The 17156-nt window shown below is 44.2% G+C and overlaps 2 protein-coding genes and 1 pseudogene across 2 annotated transcripts; 1 reads left to right on the forward strand and 2 right to left on the reverse strand.

The window, feature by feature from the left end:
- Nucleotides 1-254: 254 nt before the first annotated feature.
- On the reverse strand, nt 255-2087 carry LOC124664540 (annotated as a pseudogene).
- Nucleotides 2088-3271: 1184 nt separating this feature from the next.
- Nucleotides 3272-6272, forward strand: LOC124667541 (rust resistance kinase Lr10-like). Its single transcript, XM_047204808.1, has 4 exons — nt 3272-3706; nt 3893-4052; nt 5032-5055; nt 5203-6272. The coding sequence occupies exons 1-4, from the start codon at nt 3305-3307 to the stop codon at nt 6270-6272; spliced, it is 1656 nt and encodes a 551-aa protein (XP_047060764.1). The 5' UTR covers nt 3272-3304.
- Nucleotides 6273-11611: 5339 nt separating this feature from the next.
- LOC124658922 (germin-like protein 8-14) lies at nt 11612-12252 on the reverse strand. The gene has a single exon (XM_047196907.1). It carries the CDS (start codon nt 12250-12252, stop codon nt 11614-11616), a length of 639 nt encoding a protein of 212 aa, XP_047052863.1. The 3' UTR covers nt 11612-11613.
- Nucleotides 12253-17156: the final 4904 nt, after the last annotated feature.

Raw genomic sequence — 17156 nt, forward strand, 5'->3', positions numbered from 1 at the left:
CTCAACATGGGTGTGCCCTTCGTCACAGAAGAATGGCCTAGACGGCATTTGCAAGCTGTCAGCGCGGCCTTCCATCATCTCTATCACCTCGCTCATCGTCGGACGGTCATGAGACTTCATCTGGATGCACCATAATCCGACGATGCAGAGCTTCTTCTCAATCACATGCATGTCATCAACAGGAGATTTGTCACCCACTTCTTGTTCAGTTAGCTGGTCATATACCCATGAGGGATAGTAGGATTGGCTTGAGCTCACCACATTTGGGTTAGCATTCCTTCTTCCTCCGGCCATCTCCAGCAGCAGCATCCCAAAGCTGTAAACATCGGACTTGCTTGATATGACGCCAAAGCTCCGTGATATCAACTCAGGAGCTATGTAACCAACAGTTCCTCGTAAGGCGCTCAATGGCACAAAACTGTTTCCCCTCGGGTACAGTTTGGCGAGACCGAAATCAGCAACTTTTGGGATGAAATTGCTGTCAAGAAGGATGTTGTGTGGCTTGATGTCAAAGTGCAGAATCTGCATCTCGCAACCCTGATGTAGGTAGTTGATCCCTCGGGCAATGCCCAGAGCAATCTCATTGAGCATATCCCAGGAGAAGGCCTTCTCTTTCTCTGACGAGAAGATGTACTTGTCAAGCGAGCCGCCAGGCATGTATTCGTAAACCAAAGCCCTTCTCAATTCCTCCGAGCAGAACCCCACGAGACGGACCACGTTGACATGGTGGATCCTGCCTATGGTGGAGACCTCGTTGATAAAATCTTCCCCGTTGCAGTTAGAATTTCCCTCTAGCAATTTGACGGCCACATGGAGATTGCCTGGGAGTAGCACACCCTTGAACACGGATCCATAGCCTCCTTGACCCAGCTTATCTCTGAAATGGCTTGTGATTGCAGCGATGTCAGTGTAGGCATACCTCGTTGGGCCAAGCATTTGCTGCATCCGGAGGAACGTCTCCACCACATCGAGTGTGATCCTTGTTTTCCAGTACTTGTAGGCAAGGAAGATGAGTACCACCAGGGGCGCCAACACAAACCTGCACAGCACTGCATGAAGCAAGTTTATTTTTGGGATCACTCAATAACCATATAATAGATAATATGTAATTCTCACGCACCAGCAATCAACCTCAAATATGCTAATGCCGCCTGTATTACAGACAAGCATATAGAAAGAGGTAGCGGAGCTACTTCAGCTGCACAACCCAAGAAAATTAAATCAGCCTGTAGAATAATCTCAATCCAATCTTCAGGGGTCGGGCTGTAGAAAAAAAGAAAATGTAAAAAATCAGGTGTGCATGTGCAAAAATAAAACCAGAGTTTACAGGAATCAAGATACCAAACTCACGGCATAAATTCCATCAGGCATCCCATGAAGGCTGTACGAAGTCTGAAAGGAAACCGAATGCCAAATCCATCCATCATGATTTTTACGACATCTGCATAGCTTGCATTCTGTAGCGTTGCAGTTCCCCAGATATCCTGGTCACCTAGCGGTGTCATGGCCAAGTAACCACAACATGGCTCGAGGTTCTCCATATGATAAGATGCTAGTCCAGTTAACACATAAACAAAAGAATAGCTTGTGCTCAGACAAGCAACAGGCATGTACATACCATTGTCCTTAACTTCCCGAGAACATATAACAAAGTTAGCCTGATTATATGCTACAGGTGCCAATTCAACTTCGATGGCGCGATGAGCACCTCGGAGCCAAGTTCTCCTCATGGGACGGCGATTCGGATTCCACTGTGGTAGAGGGCAACTGTTGTATAAATCCAACTCGGCATCGATTACCCAGAAAGAAGAACCACTGTAGTTGATGGAAGACACATAGTATGTCGCATTGTCGATGTGAATTGTAGCTGTGCTGTCACTGCAAACTAGCTCATAAGATCGATAACCACACCCAGGTGGATCACTTGCCTGGCGAAATGGGGACGATACATTACCAAGAGGGCCGCACGAGAAAGAAGGACAATCAGGCCGTTGATGTCGCCCTTCAACCTGATCTGGCGCAAGAACTGACAGCACAAACAAGACAGTGAAGGCCTTCAGGGCAGTGGACATCGCCATGGCAGACTGGTTCAGAGAATCACAAACGCATGGATGAATGGCCAGAAAAGGGTATGGCTGCCAAGCTAACAAAAAGAACTCCAAGGAGGGCCATTACATGCCAACTAGTGGGTCTACATGAGTACATGGCTGAGATCACTGACTAGGAGACTTGGCTACTTGCGGTCAAGCCAAGTTAGGTAATGAAATACTGACTATTCTCATGATCATGACCTCTTGACTAATGGAGGAAAACCCAGGATCCTTTAGCTCACCACTTGTTCAGTTCTGTCCCAGTCACAATGAACTGCCTTAACATAATTAAAAATAATAGGGACCAGAAAATGATACTAGATAAGAAAACGAAATTCACTTGAGATATGAAATGTATCAGGTAGCAAGGCATGTCTTGCAGAGGGAAAAACTTAGTTTGATCTAATTCATTTTTTAAAATATCTACTTATAAGTTATAACATTACTGAACTACTTTCCAGCCTATACCCCTTTTCTATAAAACTAACTACCCAAAATTTTCCTTACAATCTTTAGCGCTAAGAGTAGATTATATATTTATATGGGCAGATGCATTTGATATTCCCCTTGGTTTCTGTTTCTACAGATTAGAAGTTAGAATCGGTAGCATTTCAAGAGTGTACGTCACATAGAATAATAATAAAGAAAAAATAACAATAACTGGAAGCCATATCTTTACAGGAGTGACTGAAACCATCTCCATAATTCATGGTTGATTATTCTGATAACGACTGGACTACAGACACGCTCAAGCTGTAATCACAAGTCAGTCCTTCACTGGATAACAACTAGGCTGGATAACATGGCCGCTTACGACTGAAGTACTATGGTAACTATGCATACCAGCAACATTATTGTGATGTCGTTGGACAGGATCTCTTGACTAACATAAGAGAAAGGGTCAAAGTGCATTAACTCTGGTCCAATTCTGTCACAGTCTCCTAGTAAGGTGTGGAGTCCAACAACACATATTTTAGAGTATCAAGAATATACATGTATAATTACAGGGATATGGCACAGCCAGTGATAGAATCACAGAAGCTTCTGAGCCACAGAAAACGTATGGCAGAGGTTTCCGTGGCAGCTGGAATTCCTGCCCAGGCACGTAACTATAGTAGCAAGAGCTGCCCCAATCCTCATCATTGGTTAAAGCAAACAGCCATATTTTATACTCCTGTTTTTCTCTTCTTCCATCTTCATCTGCAATACATCCCATGGACTTGAATAAACTTCTTGTTACACCGATATTGCTATCTCTTCTCACCTATCAAACCTATGTAGCCACAGGATTGGATGATGAAGATTTCTTCAAAAGATGTCCATCACACCGATGCAGCAACCATGGGCCGGAGATCCGGTTCCCATTCTGGCTTTCAACCCACCCACCAGCATGTGGCACACCTGGCATGCAGTTATCATGCTCCGGGGATGACATAATCCTGGATCATCATGTTCTTGGCTCCTGCAAAGTGACCGCGATCTATTACAGGCACCGCGTCATCAACGTAACCCCTCTTGTGGAACCATTGACGCAATGCCCACTTCAGAAGCTCATGTCAGCAAACTTAGCAACTGATGTGTACACACAACCTCAATCATCAGAAGTTACGACCCTGGTATGTTGTTCAAAAGGTTTTGTAGCAGCAGATCCATCTAGTATAGCTGGCAATAATTCTAGCCAATTCTGGTATTTGGCGTCATCTATTGCATACATTAATGATCTTCCACGGGACTGCATGGCTGTTTCTAAAGGCATCCCCATACCCTTCACTTACGATAAATATGGCCCAAACTCTGACGAGAACACCTTCCGTGAAAAGGCAAATACAGTCCTCAGTTTTGGTGAAACAACATTCACTTGGCATCTCAGTAACATTACAGATGCCTGCCAACGGTGTGAACAAAAAGGTCGACACTGTGGATTCAGCTCGCAAAGGCGACAAGCTTTTTGCCAGCACCATGGTATGATTCCTTTTCTCAAATCCCTATTGTCATGGTGTACCATTTTATTTTGGAACCACAGTCTAAATTTCTGCCTCCATGTAATTGTTTTCTGGTTTCCTATAATATACTTCTGTTAAGTGTACAATCTTCCCACGTGATTTTCCCTAGCAAAATTATCAATAAAATTGTAATGCAATAAGACCGATGACTAACTTGTGCAAACACATATTAGTCTCTAGGTTTGCATCAGTGGACACTCCCACAAAAACTTGGACAAGAGATCGCAGTGCCAAGTTATGATGGTTAGCTAATTTGTAAAATTCGCACAGACTTAATAGACCACTTTGCACATATTTTTAGATCTAAAGATCAATATTCATTTGAGGCAGTATAAGTTCTAGTTAGAAAGTTGAATTTGATCAACCATGTAACTAATGATTTGTATTCTTCCTAAGTTGACTTCTGGAGTGGTGTAACTTGTAAGTGTATTAAGCAATCAACGAGCTATCTCTTCCTACTCGCTAAACAATTCAAAAATTATGTTTTCAAAATATGCGATTCATGTACTAGATGCATGACCAGTAAAATAAAATGAAGACAGAGTAAACCACGGAACAGAATTTCCTCTTATAGTTCTCCTTTCCTTCCATGTTCCTGAATCCGAGTCACTTGAATATATCATTTGTATCTTCTTAAGTATGTAATTACTCGTATACGTATTCTGTATATCACTTTTTAATAAATTCACTTCCGGGGCCTCAACTACAGTTTTCCTCAAAAAAGTCAATAATGGCATAGCTATAGCATAATGGTGGAAAATATTAATCAATATACCACCCTATGTATGACGTCAAATACCCTTCCTATACCCACACAGTGGACTTGTGTAAAAACCAGGAATTAGTGGTTCCTAACAAATTTGTAGAAGTAGCTTTCTTATGTTTTTGTCTACGTCTAATAGTGGAGGCAAAACTAATTATCTTATTCATACTTGCAGGTAGGCATGTCATCCGAATTGCAGGTAAAGCTGCAACTCTTAATCTTTTTAATTGAAATACTTACTGTTTACCACCCTAACTCTTATGTGTTTGCAATGCAATAAGAGTCAGAAAGTCATGGCTTCTTTTCTGAATGCAACTCGCTAATTTCCTTTCTTTTAAATCAGCAGCATCATCTGTCACAGCATTTGTACTTCTTTCATCAGTGGTGACCACCGCACTCTATTTCTCCTTAAAGTCAAGGTATAATGAAGAAATAAGTATGAAGGTCGAAATGTTCCTCAAGGCATACGGCTCATCCAAACCCACAAGGTACACTTTCCCAGAAGTTAAGAAGATAGCAAGACGGTTCAAGAATCAACTAGGCCAGGGTGGATTTGGAAGTGTATACAAAGGAGAGCTACCAAATGGATTGCCTGTGGCAGTCAAGATGCTAGATAGCTCTACAGGAGATGGAGAGGAATTCATCAATGAAGTTGCAACCATAGGACTAATTCACCATACAAATATTGTCCGCCTCTTGGGCTTTTGCTCTGAAGGAATGAGGCGGGCTCTTATTTACGAATTCATGCCTAACGAGTCACTCGAGAAATACATATTCTCTCATGTTTCCGATACTTCCCGACAACTCCTAGCACCAAACAAAATGCTAGATATTGCTTTAGGTATTGCACGAGGAATGGAATACCTACATCAAGGGTGTAACCAGCGAATTCTCCACTTTGACATCAAGCCACACAACATCCTGCTGGACTACAACTTCAACCCGAAGATTTCAGACTTTGGCCTTGCAAAGCTGTGTGCAAGGGACCAAAGCATCGTTACCTTGACAGCAGCCAGAGGCACAATGGGCTACATCGCACCAGAGCTATACTCTCGGAACTTTGGGGGGATATCCTACAAGTCGGACGTGTACAGTTTTGGCATGCTGGTGCTGGAAATGGTGAGCGGAAGAAGGAACTCAGACCCAGGTGTCGAGAGCCAGAACGAGGTTTACCTCCCAGAGTGGATCTACGAGAGAGTAATCACTGGCCTGGACTTGGCACCTCAAAGGGAAACAACGCAAAGTGAGGACGAAACGGTGAGAAAGCTAGCAATTGTGGCACTTTGGTGCATCCAATGGAGCCCAAGAAACAGGCCCTCGATGACGAAGGTGGTGAACATGTTGACAGGGAACTTGCAGAACCTACAGATGCCCCCCAAGCCGTTTGTTTCATCTGCAAGCAGTCTGATGCAGTAGACCAAGACGATGTGCCGCCGTGATGTAAAGCCTAGTGATGCCTAGAGTGTACTGTATTTTATCTTCAAATTGCATTGTAATACTGTATTGCAAGGTTCTGGAGTTGCAGCATCATGCTGGATTTGAGGAACATATGGTGAGCTGATGACAATAAGATAAGCCATTGCAGTGATTCAGTCATTGATTGCCTACCTTGTATTGTCCTTCTACTGCCGTTTATCTGCACAATTTGATGCACTCCGGTGGAAGCATTCGCCCAACCAAATCAGTTGGTATATTTCTAGGAAAATCCTGCAATGTGATTGATGAACAGATGCTCATGGCAATAAGGCTCTGAAATTCTCTCAGATCGACGGAAAAAACTGAGATTAGTTCAACTGAAGGTGGGTTTTTACCTTGTGGTTGCCGAAGTAGGAGGGGACTGAAGTGGCTGAGCAGAGGCCGGCGTCGAAGCGGGAGCACATGGTTTTGGGCTAAGTAATGGCCTGGCTAGCGCCGTAGCGGAGCGTGCGAACCGCGCTGTGCAGGGGGCGGGATCCGCGGCTTCCACGGCGCGCCGCGGCGAGACGGTTAGGGCGACGAATGGCGTGGGAGCGCGCGGGCTCGCCGGCGAGGGCAGAACGGGAGGCTTCCGCCGCACAATGGATCTCTGACGAAACTGAAAACCCACTAGTTTCTCACTGCAGAAGTGCAGATGCAGTCGTCGAGGACATCACGAACGAACGGGCCCAAATGACCCCGCCGCCGCAGCACGTGCCTCCATTCCCAAATCCACGCCAGCGAGGAGGACGCCGGAATGGCCCCTCGCCTCCATCCTCCAATCCAGGCGAGTCGCCCGCCGCCGCAGTCCGCGCCTTCATCCCCAAATCCAGGCAAGTGAGGAGGGAGCCGGAGTGACCCGCCACCGACGCAGCCGCGTCACCTCTCCAGCGGTGCCTACATCCCTGCCGGTCAATGATGATATGTTGCGGGAGATCCTCCTCCGTCTCCCACCGCAGCCCTCCTCCCTGCACCGCGCCTCCGCAGTCTGCAGGCGCTGGCGGGGCCTCGTACGTCACCGACCCCAAATTCCTCTGCCCACCACTACTCTGCGTCATCCAATCATGGGATTGTGTTCACCCCCGTCCTCAACCCTCCGACCGCATAGCTCCTCACCCAGCGCCGCCCGCCTCCCCTCACCCAGCGTTCCCGCTGTCAATGACGAGTTAGTCCGATTGGCTGTTGATGAGGAGCTGCTGTTCCTCCTCCTCTCTCCGTGGGATTTATAGAGCGGCGTGGAGGCGCGCAGTGGCCGCAGCTCCGAGTCTGACCGGCGGCCGCCACCAGCAGCAGCAGCGCGACCTGCGCTACCTCCCCCTCCCCCTCAGGCCTCCCGCGCCGCCCATTGCAATCTCAGGATGCTCTGTGTTCTACCTTATTTTGCAATCTCTTTGCAATGTGTGATTTTTCCACTTTTAATTAGACTTGTGTTTAATGTACCCCTGCACCCAATTTCTTTACACATGGTATTTATACCATATATAAAAATTATACAACTTAGCGATCCCAAAGTGACATGGTACCGTAGATGACAAAATTATCCTATCTTTCCACCATTCTTTGTGTGACACGTTGACTCTTTTTTTTTCCTCCTTGATTCACTCAGTTAGTATTTTCTGTTTTTTTTTTTGCATGGTCGGCAACTGGTTACCGGTTCCTACACTTTTTCTCCTGCATATTGCTCTGGTTGCTTCAGGTGATTGAGTGTCTCCTACTGCCTTGATCAAGCGGTACTGCTAACCCCACCTCCACCGCTTGGATTCATGACAGACAAAAGGCATGAACCCTTGCGATGTGTGGCAAACCTGAGGAATAGACGACCCAAACCAATCACGTCTCTGTTTCCTCTCTTCCTCCCTTCACGGCCGGCCGCTCCCAGGCTTCTCCCTCACATGTTGCGGCGGATCGGTGGTGAGCGGAACCATGGCGTCCGTGAGCGTGGGCTGCAGCTTGCCGCCGTCAATGACGGCAGAGGAAGAGGCAGACGCCGCAAACTGGATGAGGACATGGGTGCAAAGCATTCGGAGCTAAAGCCTCCCCCTTTAACACCGGGTAGAGTTGCGAACCGGTGCTAAAGGGGCACCACGTGACGGCTGCCGAGCGACGGGAGGACCTATAGACGAACCGGTGCTAAAGGTTTCTGCCACAGTAGCGTTTTGGCCCCATTTTCCTGCCGCGGCAGAGTCTGTCGCCACGCCCAGGCGCACATACAACAAACCATTATATTGCACAACATCGTTATGAATATCGATATCGAAGTGACCTCTTTCATCATGCTTGGTCGACCATATTACATAATGGTACGGTACACGTTCATGCATATATATATATATATATAATATAATTTCTATTAGGATCCCTATTATTTGCAGATGGAATTCTTCGGTTGGTTCATGACCTGGTCAAGTAAGAATCCCGCCAATTCTTCTTAATTGCTCGTACACGCTCGATTGTTAGAAGACCGTCCCGCAACCGTTCGATTTAATTTAAAGAAGGGATCAATATATATGAAGAAACACAACACAATTGATGGTGATAAAATAAAATTATGAATATTGTTTACGTACTCTAATGTGATACCGAGCTTTGTGTTGCCATCTTCGCAATTTGGGTACAACTTTTTTTTTATCTTCTAATGTGCCCTTTGACTTTCGCTTCTCGTACACTTTCTGCTTCTCTGTGTGTATCGTATACATCATAACCCCTCTTTCTTCATGCTTGGTCCAACAATTATAGCTGGGCATGAAATCTTTACGAAACAGGTGGGAGTGAAGGACTTGCCAGGAAGAATATTGGTTTAAGTTCCGATAGTAAACACATGGACAACACATAAAACCATCTGCCCATTGGTTTTCCTTAGCCACACGAATAAAATCTTTCAGACCCGTGGTGAACTCGTTAAGGCGTCAGTTAACGTACATCCATTGCCGCCGGTTCATCTGCATCATATAATTAAGTTTATCGTAAACCATTACAAAATATCATAAATAGGGAAATAACCACTCGTACAAATGAAAGGGAAAAGTTGCTAACCTCGATCGAGGAGGAAAGCAAGAGGAGAAAACTTAAGTATCGCTCGGGCACCTCATATCATTTTTGTTTTGTGTGAAATCAAGTGGCATCATTCTCTCAGGCATTTCATCGAGCACCTCTTGTGCATAGGAAAGAAAAATAAACTAGCACACAACCCTCACACCTTCCACCAAGAAAAAAACAGAGGAGAGGGATGGCTGGGGCGAGATGAATTTATAGGAAAAGGGGGGCTTTAGCACCGGTTCGTGGCAATGGTTACCTTTAGAACCGGTTCATGCCACGAAACGGTGCTAAAGGTTCGCGCCTTCCACGCGGCTGATGCCAACTGCGAACCGGTGCTAAAGCCCTGCGGGTCCCTTGCGACGTCCTGGCCGGACGAACTGGTGCTAATGCACCCTTTAGTCTGGATTCGTAGCATAACTGGTGCTAATGCTCTTTGCAGCTACAAATATAAGCTCTGTTTTCTACTAGTGACTGTGGACAATTTAGCCTATGTGGAAGAACTTGGTGGCTTCTTTTACTACTCCCTCCGATCCATAATAAGTGGCGGCAGTTTAGTCCAAATTGGACTAAATTGAACTAAAGCACTGACACTTATTATGGATTGGAGGGAGTATCATTTTAGTTATACAATTGATAAGTACAAACAGCATCATCTATCTTGTAATATTCCTAAAATAATCATCTCCCTTGTAATGTGAAACATTAATATATATATGGTATATCCGCTGATCAACAATTATCACATGAAAAATCGAACCCATCGGTTACTGATAACACTACAATATGGTGATTCTCGTTGCACACTGAATGGAGATCATTGAGATTCAAACATTGTTCCTTTTGAATATTTCAGTGAAGAGATGGAACTTGGATAAAGAAAAACATAAAATCAAGTTACTACCCAGATTGAAGACCATAAAACCTTTGGTCATCCCTCTTAGCATAATGATAGTATCTTAAAATTACAAAAAAAAAAAGAACAGTTACATCAATCTACCCTTTTCAAAGGAGAGATTACCTACAGTTCCAAAATAATTCACTATTCCCCAAGGTACACGAGAGAATGAGTTAAACCTAGTTCAAAATATAAGGTAATTCAAAGTTATGAATTTTCGGTTATGAGTATGACTTTTAGGATACATACTTAGTTACCTACTATTTCTGCCAAGTGTAAGGATAAAAGTTAAGGTGGAAAAAGATCATCAAATCCTGTAGTACCAGGATAGGAAGAAGTTTGGGAAATCCATCTGAAACAGAGCCTAACTATTGTCTTACCCATCATACCTATCGAGGCAACAGTTGTTCAACTTCAAATTTCTTAAACAATCTACGGATGATGGGTCTCAGCAGAATCTCACGCTGAACCTATGTGGGTCGTTAGTGGTAATCTGTGCCATGAAGATGGATTCATGCCTTTCTTCAGTTCACCCCGGGTCCTCTGCCTGCCTCTTTCAGTCTGCCACCCCAGCTACAGAAAAAACGCGAAAGATCGAGTTCTATTACTGAACAAAATGATGTATTCGGGATACAACATGTTGTGCACCTGTTCCTTCCAACCTTTTTCTGTTACCAGTATGGAGTCGCAACATCATCGGACAGCCCCTTTCGAGGGGCGGGAATCGAAGCCAAGCCAGCAAGTACGAAAGAATTTTTTCAATCCCTCTGTATCTCTCACCGTGATCACGCTAAATGTTGTTGTGACCAGACCATCATGAGCAGTACATGATGTAGGCTAGCAACATGTTGGATCGAGTTACATGGAATTTTTTTTATTTCAACACGAGTGACGATTTAGCAGTAATCTTAATTTGTAATGTCTAAGTTCTCAACATATTTTTTCCTGGCATTTTTGAAATTTTGTTGCAGCCACGTTGAACCTAATTAAACTTTGTCATAATAATGACGAGCTATGTGTCCGAGAGAGGTTCTCTCTTCTATTTGTAAAACCCAATAAAGATATGGGGAGGAATATTTGAAAAGCTATCTTATCTTTAATCCACTCCATGAATTGCCTTGCGGAATGGAGACGTCACCAACAAAACAACCAGTGTTGTCGTTACGATTAATTACAATTTTAGTTAAGAAAACTATTGAGCCATTGTCTGAAATAAAATCAAAACAAGGAGGAATGAAGCACAACTTTGAAAGAACTATTAATTGAAGAATTCATATGCATGCCAGGCGCATGCACAGAATCAATTTATTAATAATTCGACACGCGCCACCACATAGACAATTAGTAACCTTTATGTAAACATGGTAATATTTAGGCGGTGCCGCCGAGCATCATCTTAAAGTTCTTGACCTGCGCATCGTTCAAGAAGGTCAGCTTCTTGACGACGTCGGAGGGCAGGTTGTTGCCAAAGACCGCGAAGGCGATGAATTGGAGACCAGGGTTGGGTCCGCTGAAGGCGACGAGCAAGACGGCGGGCGAGGCGCCGATGTTGTACTGGTAGTGGAGCAGGCCCTGGGGGAAGACCATGATGTCGCCCTTGTTGAGCGTCTTGGTGTAGACGGTGTTGGAGTCGGAGCTGATGAATGCGGCGACGATGGTGCCCTCCGTGACGAAGATGAGCTCGGTGGCGGCCGGGTGGGTGTGCGGCGGCACGACACCTCCCACGCCTATATCGACCCTGGCGGCTGAGATGCCCAGGCCGTTGACCCCGGGGAACTGATTGACGGAGGCCGGCGTGAAAGTGGCCTTGAAGAGGTTGTTGGTGTTGCCGGCGATGGCAAGACCGTTGTAGTAGAAGTCATCGGCACTGACGTGGGCCTTGCATGAGTATCCCGCCGGCGTGTCGCCGCGGGGCAGGTCAGCAACGCAGAAATCCTGGGTTAGGGCCATGGCGGAGAAGGGCAAGATGAGGAAGGAAAGGATCACAGGGATCAACAATGCGTTGGCCATGGTTTGCTACTGCTGTGTGCTTCAGGTTTGCTACGTTTTGTGTGTGCTCTTGTGTGGCGTTTATATAGGAGAGGCGACGCTCGAGGTGGAACAATGTAACTTGTGCGATATTTGGCGATGCATGGCACTGCCCGGGTATTTTCGATGTCCACCCGCGCGCGTCATGATGGCGGACTTGATCCGGCTGTAGGCGGAACACGAACTCAGCGCGCGCAGACGTACGCAAGAAGGATCGATTCCATGCAAAAGACGTACTGTACGTGCACAAGTCGGCAGCAGTAATGTGTGTAGTCTGGGTGCAAGAGACGTACTGTACGTGCACAAGTTGTTTGACTCGCCTTTCTTAAAAATAATAAAAACGTATCTAAACAAGCACTGAAGCACAAGTGTGGTATTATACTGCTGGACCAAATACGTACGCGCGAGTGCAGTGCAACTAGAGAAAAAGATTTCTACTAATTTATATGAGCTACGTCAACAAAAGAGATACTAACCAAAATATAATCAACTCACCGAGATAGATCTAGAGTTTGATGGAGCTCCAACGGCTCCCTTCTTTTTTTTTCTTTGTCGATTTTATAACAGGAAAAAGTAACATCGGAATGAGATGCGGTAGGAGCGAAGAAACAAATCATCCAAGGAGCATTCGCGATCATGGATTACATGTTAGAATCCCCCTCTGTGCTGCTGCAGAACGATGGGATCGACCTCTCCCCTCCATTAGCTCGATGAGCGAAAGTTAAAATCTAAGTTACACGCGATGCACACATACATATCCTTGTTTTTCTACATCGACATGCGGAATTTCTGCAGAATATTTTCGTAGATCCGTACAGATCCTAGATTTTCTACAACGTCATGCAGAATTTCTGCAATATTTTCGTACATGGACATGAATTTCTGTACAGATCAGTAAACAATTATTCAGATCCGTACATTGGACGTGACTTTGTGCAGGATATTTCGTGGATGTTCACAAATAGATTCTCGTTTTTCTGTAATAATTGATTTAATTTGTCTTTAAAAATCAGTGCCAAATACTCCCTCCAGTCTGAAAAAATTGACACGGTGGGAAGGTAACAACAACCTATTGGTAGGCACACGCACACGTCGATTAAAGTGGACCGGAGGTGGTATATTTTTAGTTTCTAGTAATAAATAGTACATGATAGAGATATAATGGATTTAATGTGCATAACTGTTGTGTACGAATCAGTCATCTAGATGCTCGTAAACAGAATATTTTTGTACAGTATAATCTATACCTAATAATAAAAGTAAAATATTTTTTTGTTGATCCGTTTTTTGTTGCCCCCGGTCATCAGTCGAAATTACAATGGTTGCCACCGCGAAGTCAAATAACGTTTCGGTACTCTGAAAAGAAAACGTCCATGCCAAAGTCAAGCCGGGGCCGCACAACGGCGATCTCCCTCCCTATCCCCATGTTTGTATCTGGTCTCCGGCGAGATCCTTCCTTGCCCCCGCGTCTGTACCCGGTCACAGGCAAGCTCCGTCCCCACCCCCGCCTCTCTCGGGAGAAGGAATCTAGGATGTGGTTGGAATCGGTGGGCGCCGGCGATTGAAATTCACAGGGGGAAGTTAGAGAAGGGATAATGGAAGGCTGCGGTGGGCGCCGGTCCGCTACCTAGTCGTCTCTTGACAAGTCCAACGAGAAGGATAGAGCCGGGAGGCTGGAAGAAATTGGGGCCAAATCCCCTTCCCTGCCTCATTCTCTGCGCCCCGCTAGCGCCAACCTCACCCCTTCCTCCTGCTCCACTGGAAGGCATGGTACACCCATCATCGACAAATTCCCCTTCTCCCCCATCTCTCCTCTCGCAAGAAGCGGCACCTCATCGTCCTCTTGCTGGACAGATGTGAGGAAAAATTCGCCGCCGCATCGCCCGGTCGCGGTGATGCGCCGGGCTTGCGCCCCATCATGCTCTACCGCGTGCACGACCCTGCCCTCCCTGTTCTTCCAAGCGCAGCCTCCGGAGCTAGTGGCCAGGACGTGTGCCACCAGTGCTGGGCGTCGGGATGGACATGGTCCTCGCCTCGCAATTTTGTAGAAGATAGCGTCAGCTCAATCGCTAGAAAACGCGCGCTATTTTTTTTTCTTGGTTTATATTTGCGATGAGCGAGCGTGGGCTGTCTAGAAACGCTATAGCATGCTATAGTATTAGCGCCGAAATAGCATGCTATTATTTTCCATGATATAAACACCAGGATCTAAAGAAACGAAACTTATTATTCAATATTTTAGGAATTATTAGTCATCAGGATTGGGGAGTACGGATTGAGTAAATTTATTATTCAGTGTTTTAGCATCAGGATTACGGATTGAGCAAATAAACGATCTTCCTACTAGAAGGGCTTATATAAGGCATTGAGATTTGGTGATGTCTACATTTTCCATTGAAATTGATGAAACGATCGTCGCAAAGAAATAAGTTTGTTTGTATATTAGGAATATGGTTGTTAGGGGAAATTGCAACACACGATCTAATTGGGGAATGATAAATTCGTCTGTACCCTTTTCCAGTGCAATCTACTAGACTTGGAGGAGACAACCATGGCATTTCAAAGGTCAATGGATATACGGCTACTAGGGGTGCAAAGAGTAGCTACTTGGAGTACGAGCTTATTGTCATGGTGGCGGTCCTCGTGCATGTTTTCAGCTCCACGTGCCCGGTGATGCATATCATGGTGCTAGAGATATATACACCATATTTTATATAAATAAATACTACCTCCATCCCAAGGCTTAAGACCTATATCTTTTTCAAAAAGTCAAACTATGTTAAGTTCGACAAAGTTTTTATAAAAAATCATTAACATCTGAAATACAAAATTAATATTATTAGATAGATAATGAAATATATTTTCATGTGCTATCTACAAAATATCATATTTATTGATAGAATAATTTAAAAAATTGGTCAAATTTTACTTGCTTTGATTTTTCCAAAAAAAATATAGCCTTAAGCCTTGGGATGGAGGTTGTGCCACAGAATTGCACATTTATGTGGCGCATATTGCTATATGCGCCATTTTTTATTTTTATGTTCTAGATTTTCATTTTTTTTAAGTTTATGAAATTTCAGAATCTTCTCCAAATTTTGAACTTCTAGTTTTAAAAATAAGTCTTTAAAAAATTCTAAAAATTTAGTTTTTTAATATTTTTTATTTTCTAGATTCTTTTTATTTTTGAATTTTAAAATTTTAGATTATTCGAAAGTTAGAATTTTTATATATTCTTTTATAATTTTTTAACCTTTAATGATGTTTTGGTTTTTTAAATAGTTTTTTAAAAAAACTAAAATGTAAAATTCTCAAAATTTTCTTAAATGATTTTTTAAACATTTTTTCTGAAATTTTTCAAAATAAGGATTTTTTGAAATTTTTGAAATTCCTTTGAATTTTCTGTCTTAAGAGGGTTGATATGATACTAATATTAAGAAAAACTATAGTAGCATAAGGGTAGCTCAATTAAGTACAACTCATAAGTTAAGCGTGTTTGGGTTGAAGCAATTTGAGGATCAGTGACCTAGTGGGAAGTCATCATTTCATTGACCCCGCCCCACCTCCCGATGACCACCCCATCCCATCTCAGGCGGACCGAAACACCCCACATTTCCCTCAATCTCCTACACCACCCACCACACCCACCAACCCCACCCTGCCCCATGCATCCCACCTCCACCTACCCCACCTCACCTCCCATAGACACAACGGTGTACCCTAACCATCATATCTTTCGGAAGTTCACTTCATTATTTGGAAGTTCAATTCATTTCTTCAGAAGTTCAATTCATTTTCTGGGAAGTTCATATTATTATTTGCGTAAGTCCACTTCATATTTTAGGAAGATCACTATTCTTTGGGAAGTTCACTTCATTTTCTTGAAAGTTCATTTCATTTTTGGAAGTTCTGTTCATTTTTTCGGAATTTCATTTCATATTTTTGGAAGATCACTATTTTTTGGGAAGTTCACTTCATTTTCTTGAAAGTTCATTTCCAATTTCGGAAGTTCACTTCATTTTATGGAAGTTCACTTCATTTTGTTTGAAGTTCACTTCCTATATATTTTACGCAATGGACAGGCTGTGTGAAACCCCATGCAGACGGCGTGGCAAAGTGTGCCTATTCGTCTCGAAGGGGTTAAGAAAAGGGCGCGTAGGGAGTGGCAGGAACGACAGACTTGGCGCAAAAAAGTTTGTTGAGGAAGGAGCGGCCAAATATAGTTTGTTGAGATTGAACTTTCTTTAATCGTGTTTCTACAAAAATGACTATTAGTCTTTTTGCCAAAACGCATATTCCTGGCTTTGTGGAAACCAATTTTTATTAATCCCTGTTTTTGTTGCCGCAGCCAAACACGGATTTAGTTTGTTAGACAGTTATATAGGGTTACGGAAAACTAGCTCTCCCAATACGGTGTATCCAAACAAGACCATAGGGGCGTCCGGGGTGGTGGGTTTGGTGGTCGGGACAAATCCTTGTTGGCATGTCCAATTCCGACGCCTGCGGGTGCCGCCTTGCTTTCTTGAAGGGCGTCGGATGTACCTCCTCCCTGTTCCCCTCTGCATACCGGGGGAAACCCTAGGACTAGTCCGGGCAGCAGCGGCATCGTCGTTCCTTGTTGAAGATCTTACTTGGTATGCGGCGTCTCGGTGTGCTAGGAGCCTGGTGGTACTTTTCCAGAGGGCGCAGCGGTTGCGGGTCGTCCTCATTTTCATCGATCTGCTAGTGTCAGCATTAGTTTATTTTTTCCTTTCTTTGTCTTTTTTTTGGGTCTGGTTGTGCTGCGGCCTTAGCGTGCTTGGTGTCTCGGTTGGTTGCTATATTAATATAGCGGGACAAATTTTTATTTCGAGGATACCATACTAAAGGAAGAAATTCAACACAAC

This window comes from Lolium rigidum, chromosome 6 (assembly GCF_022539505.1).
Source record: "Lolium rigidum isolate FL_2022 chromosome 6, APGP_CSIRO_Lrig_0.1, whole genome shotgun sequence".
NCBI lineage: Eukaryota > Viridiplantae > Streptophyta > Magnoliopsida > Poales > Poaceae > Lolium > Lolium rigidum.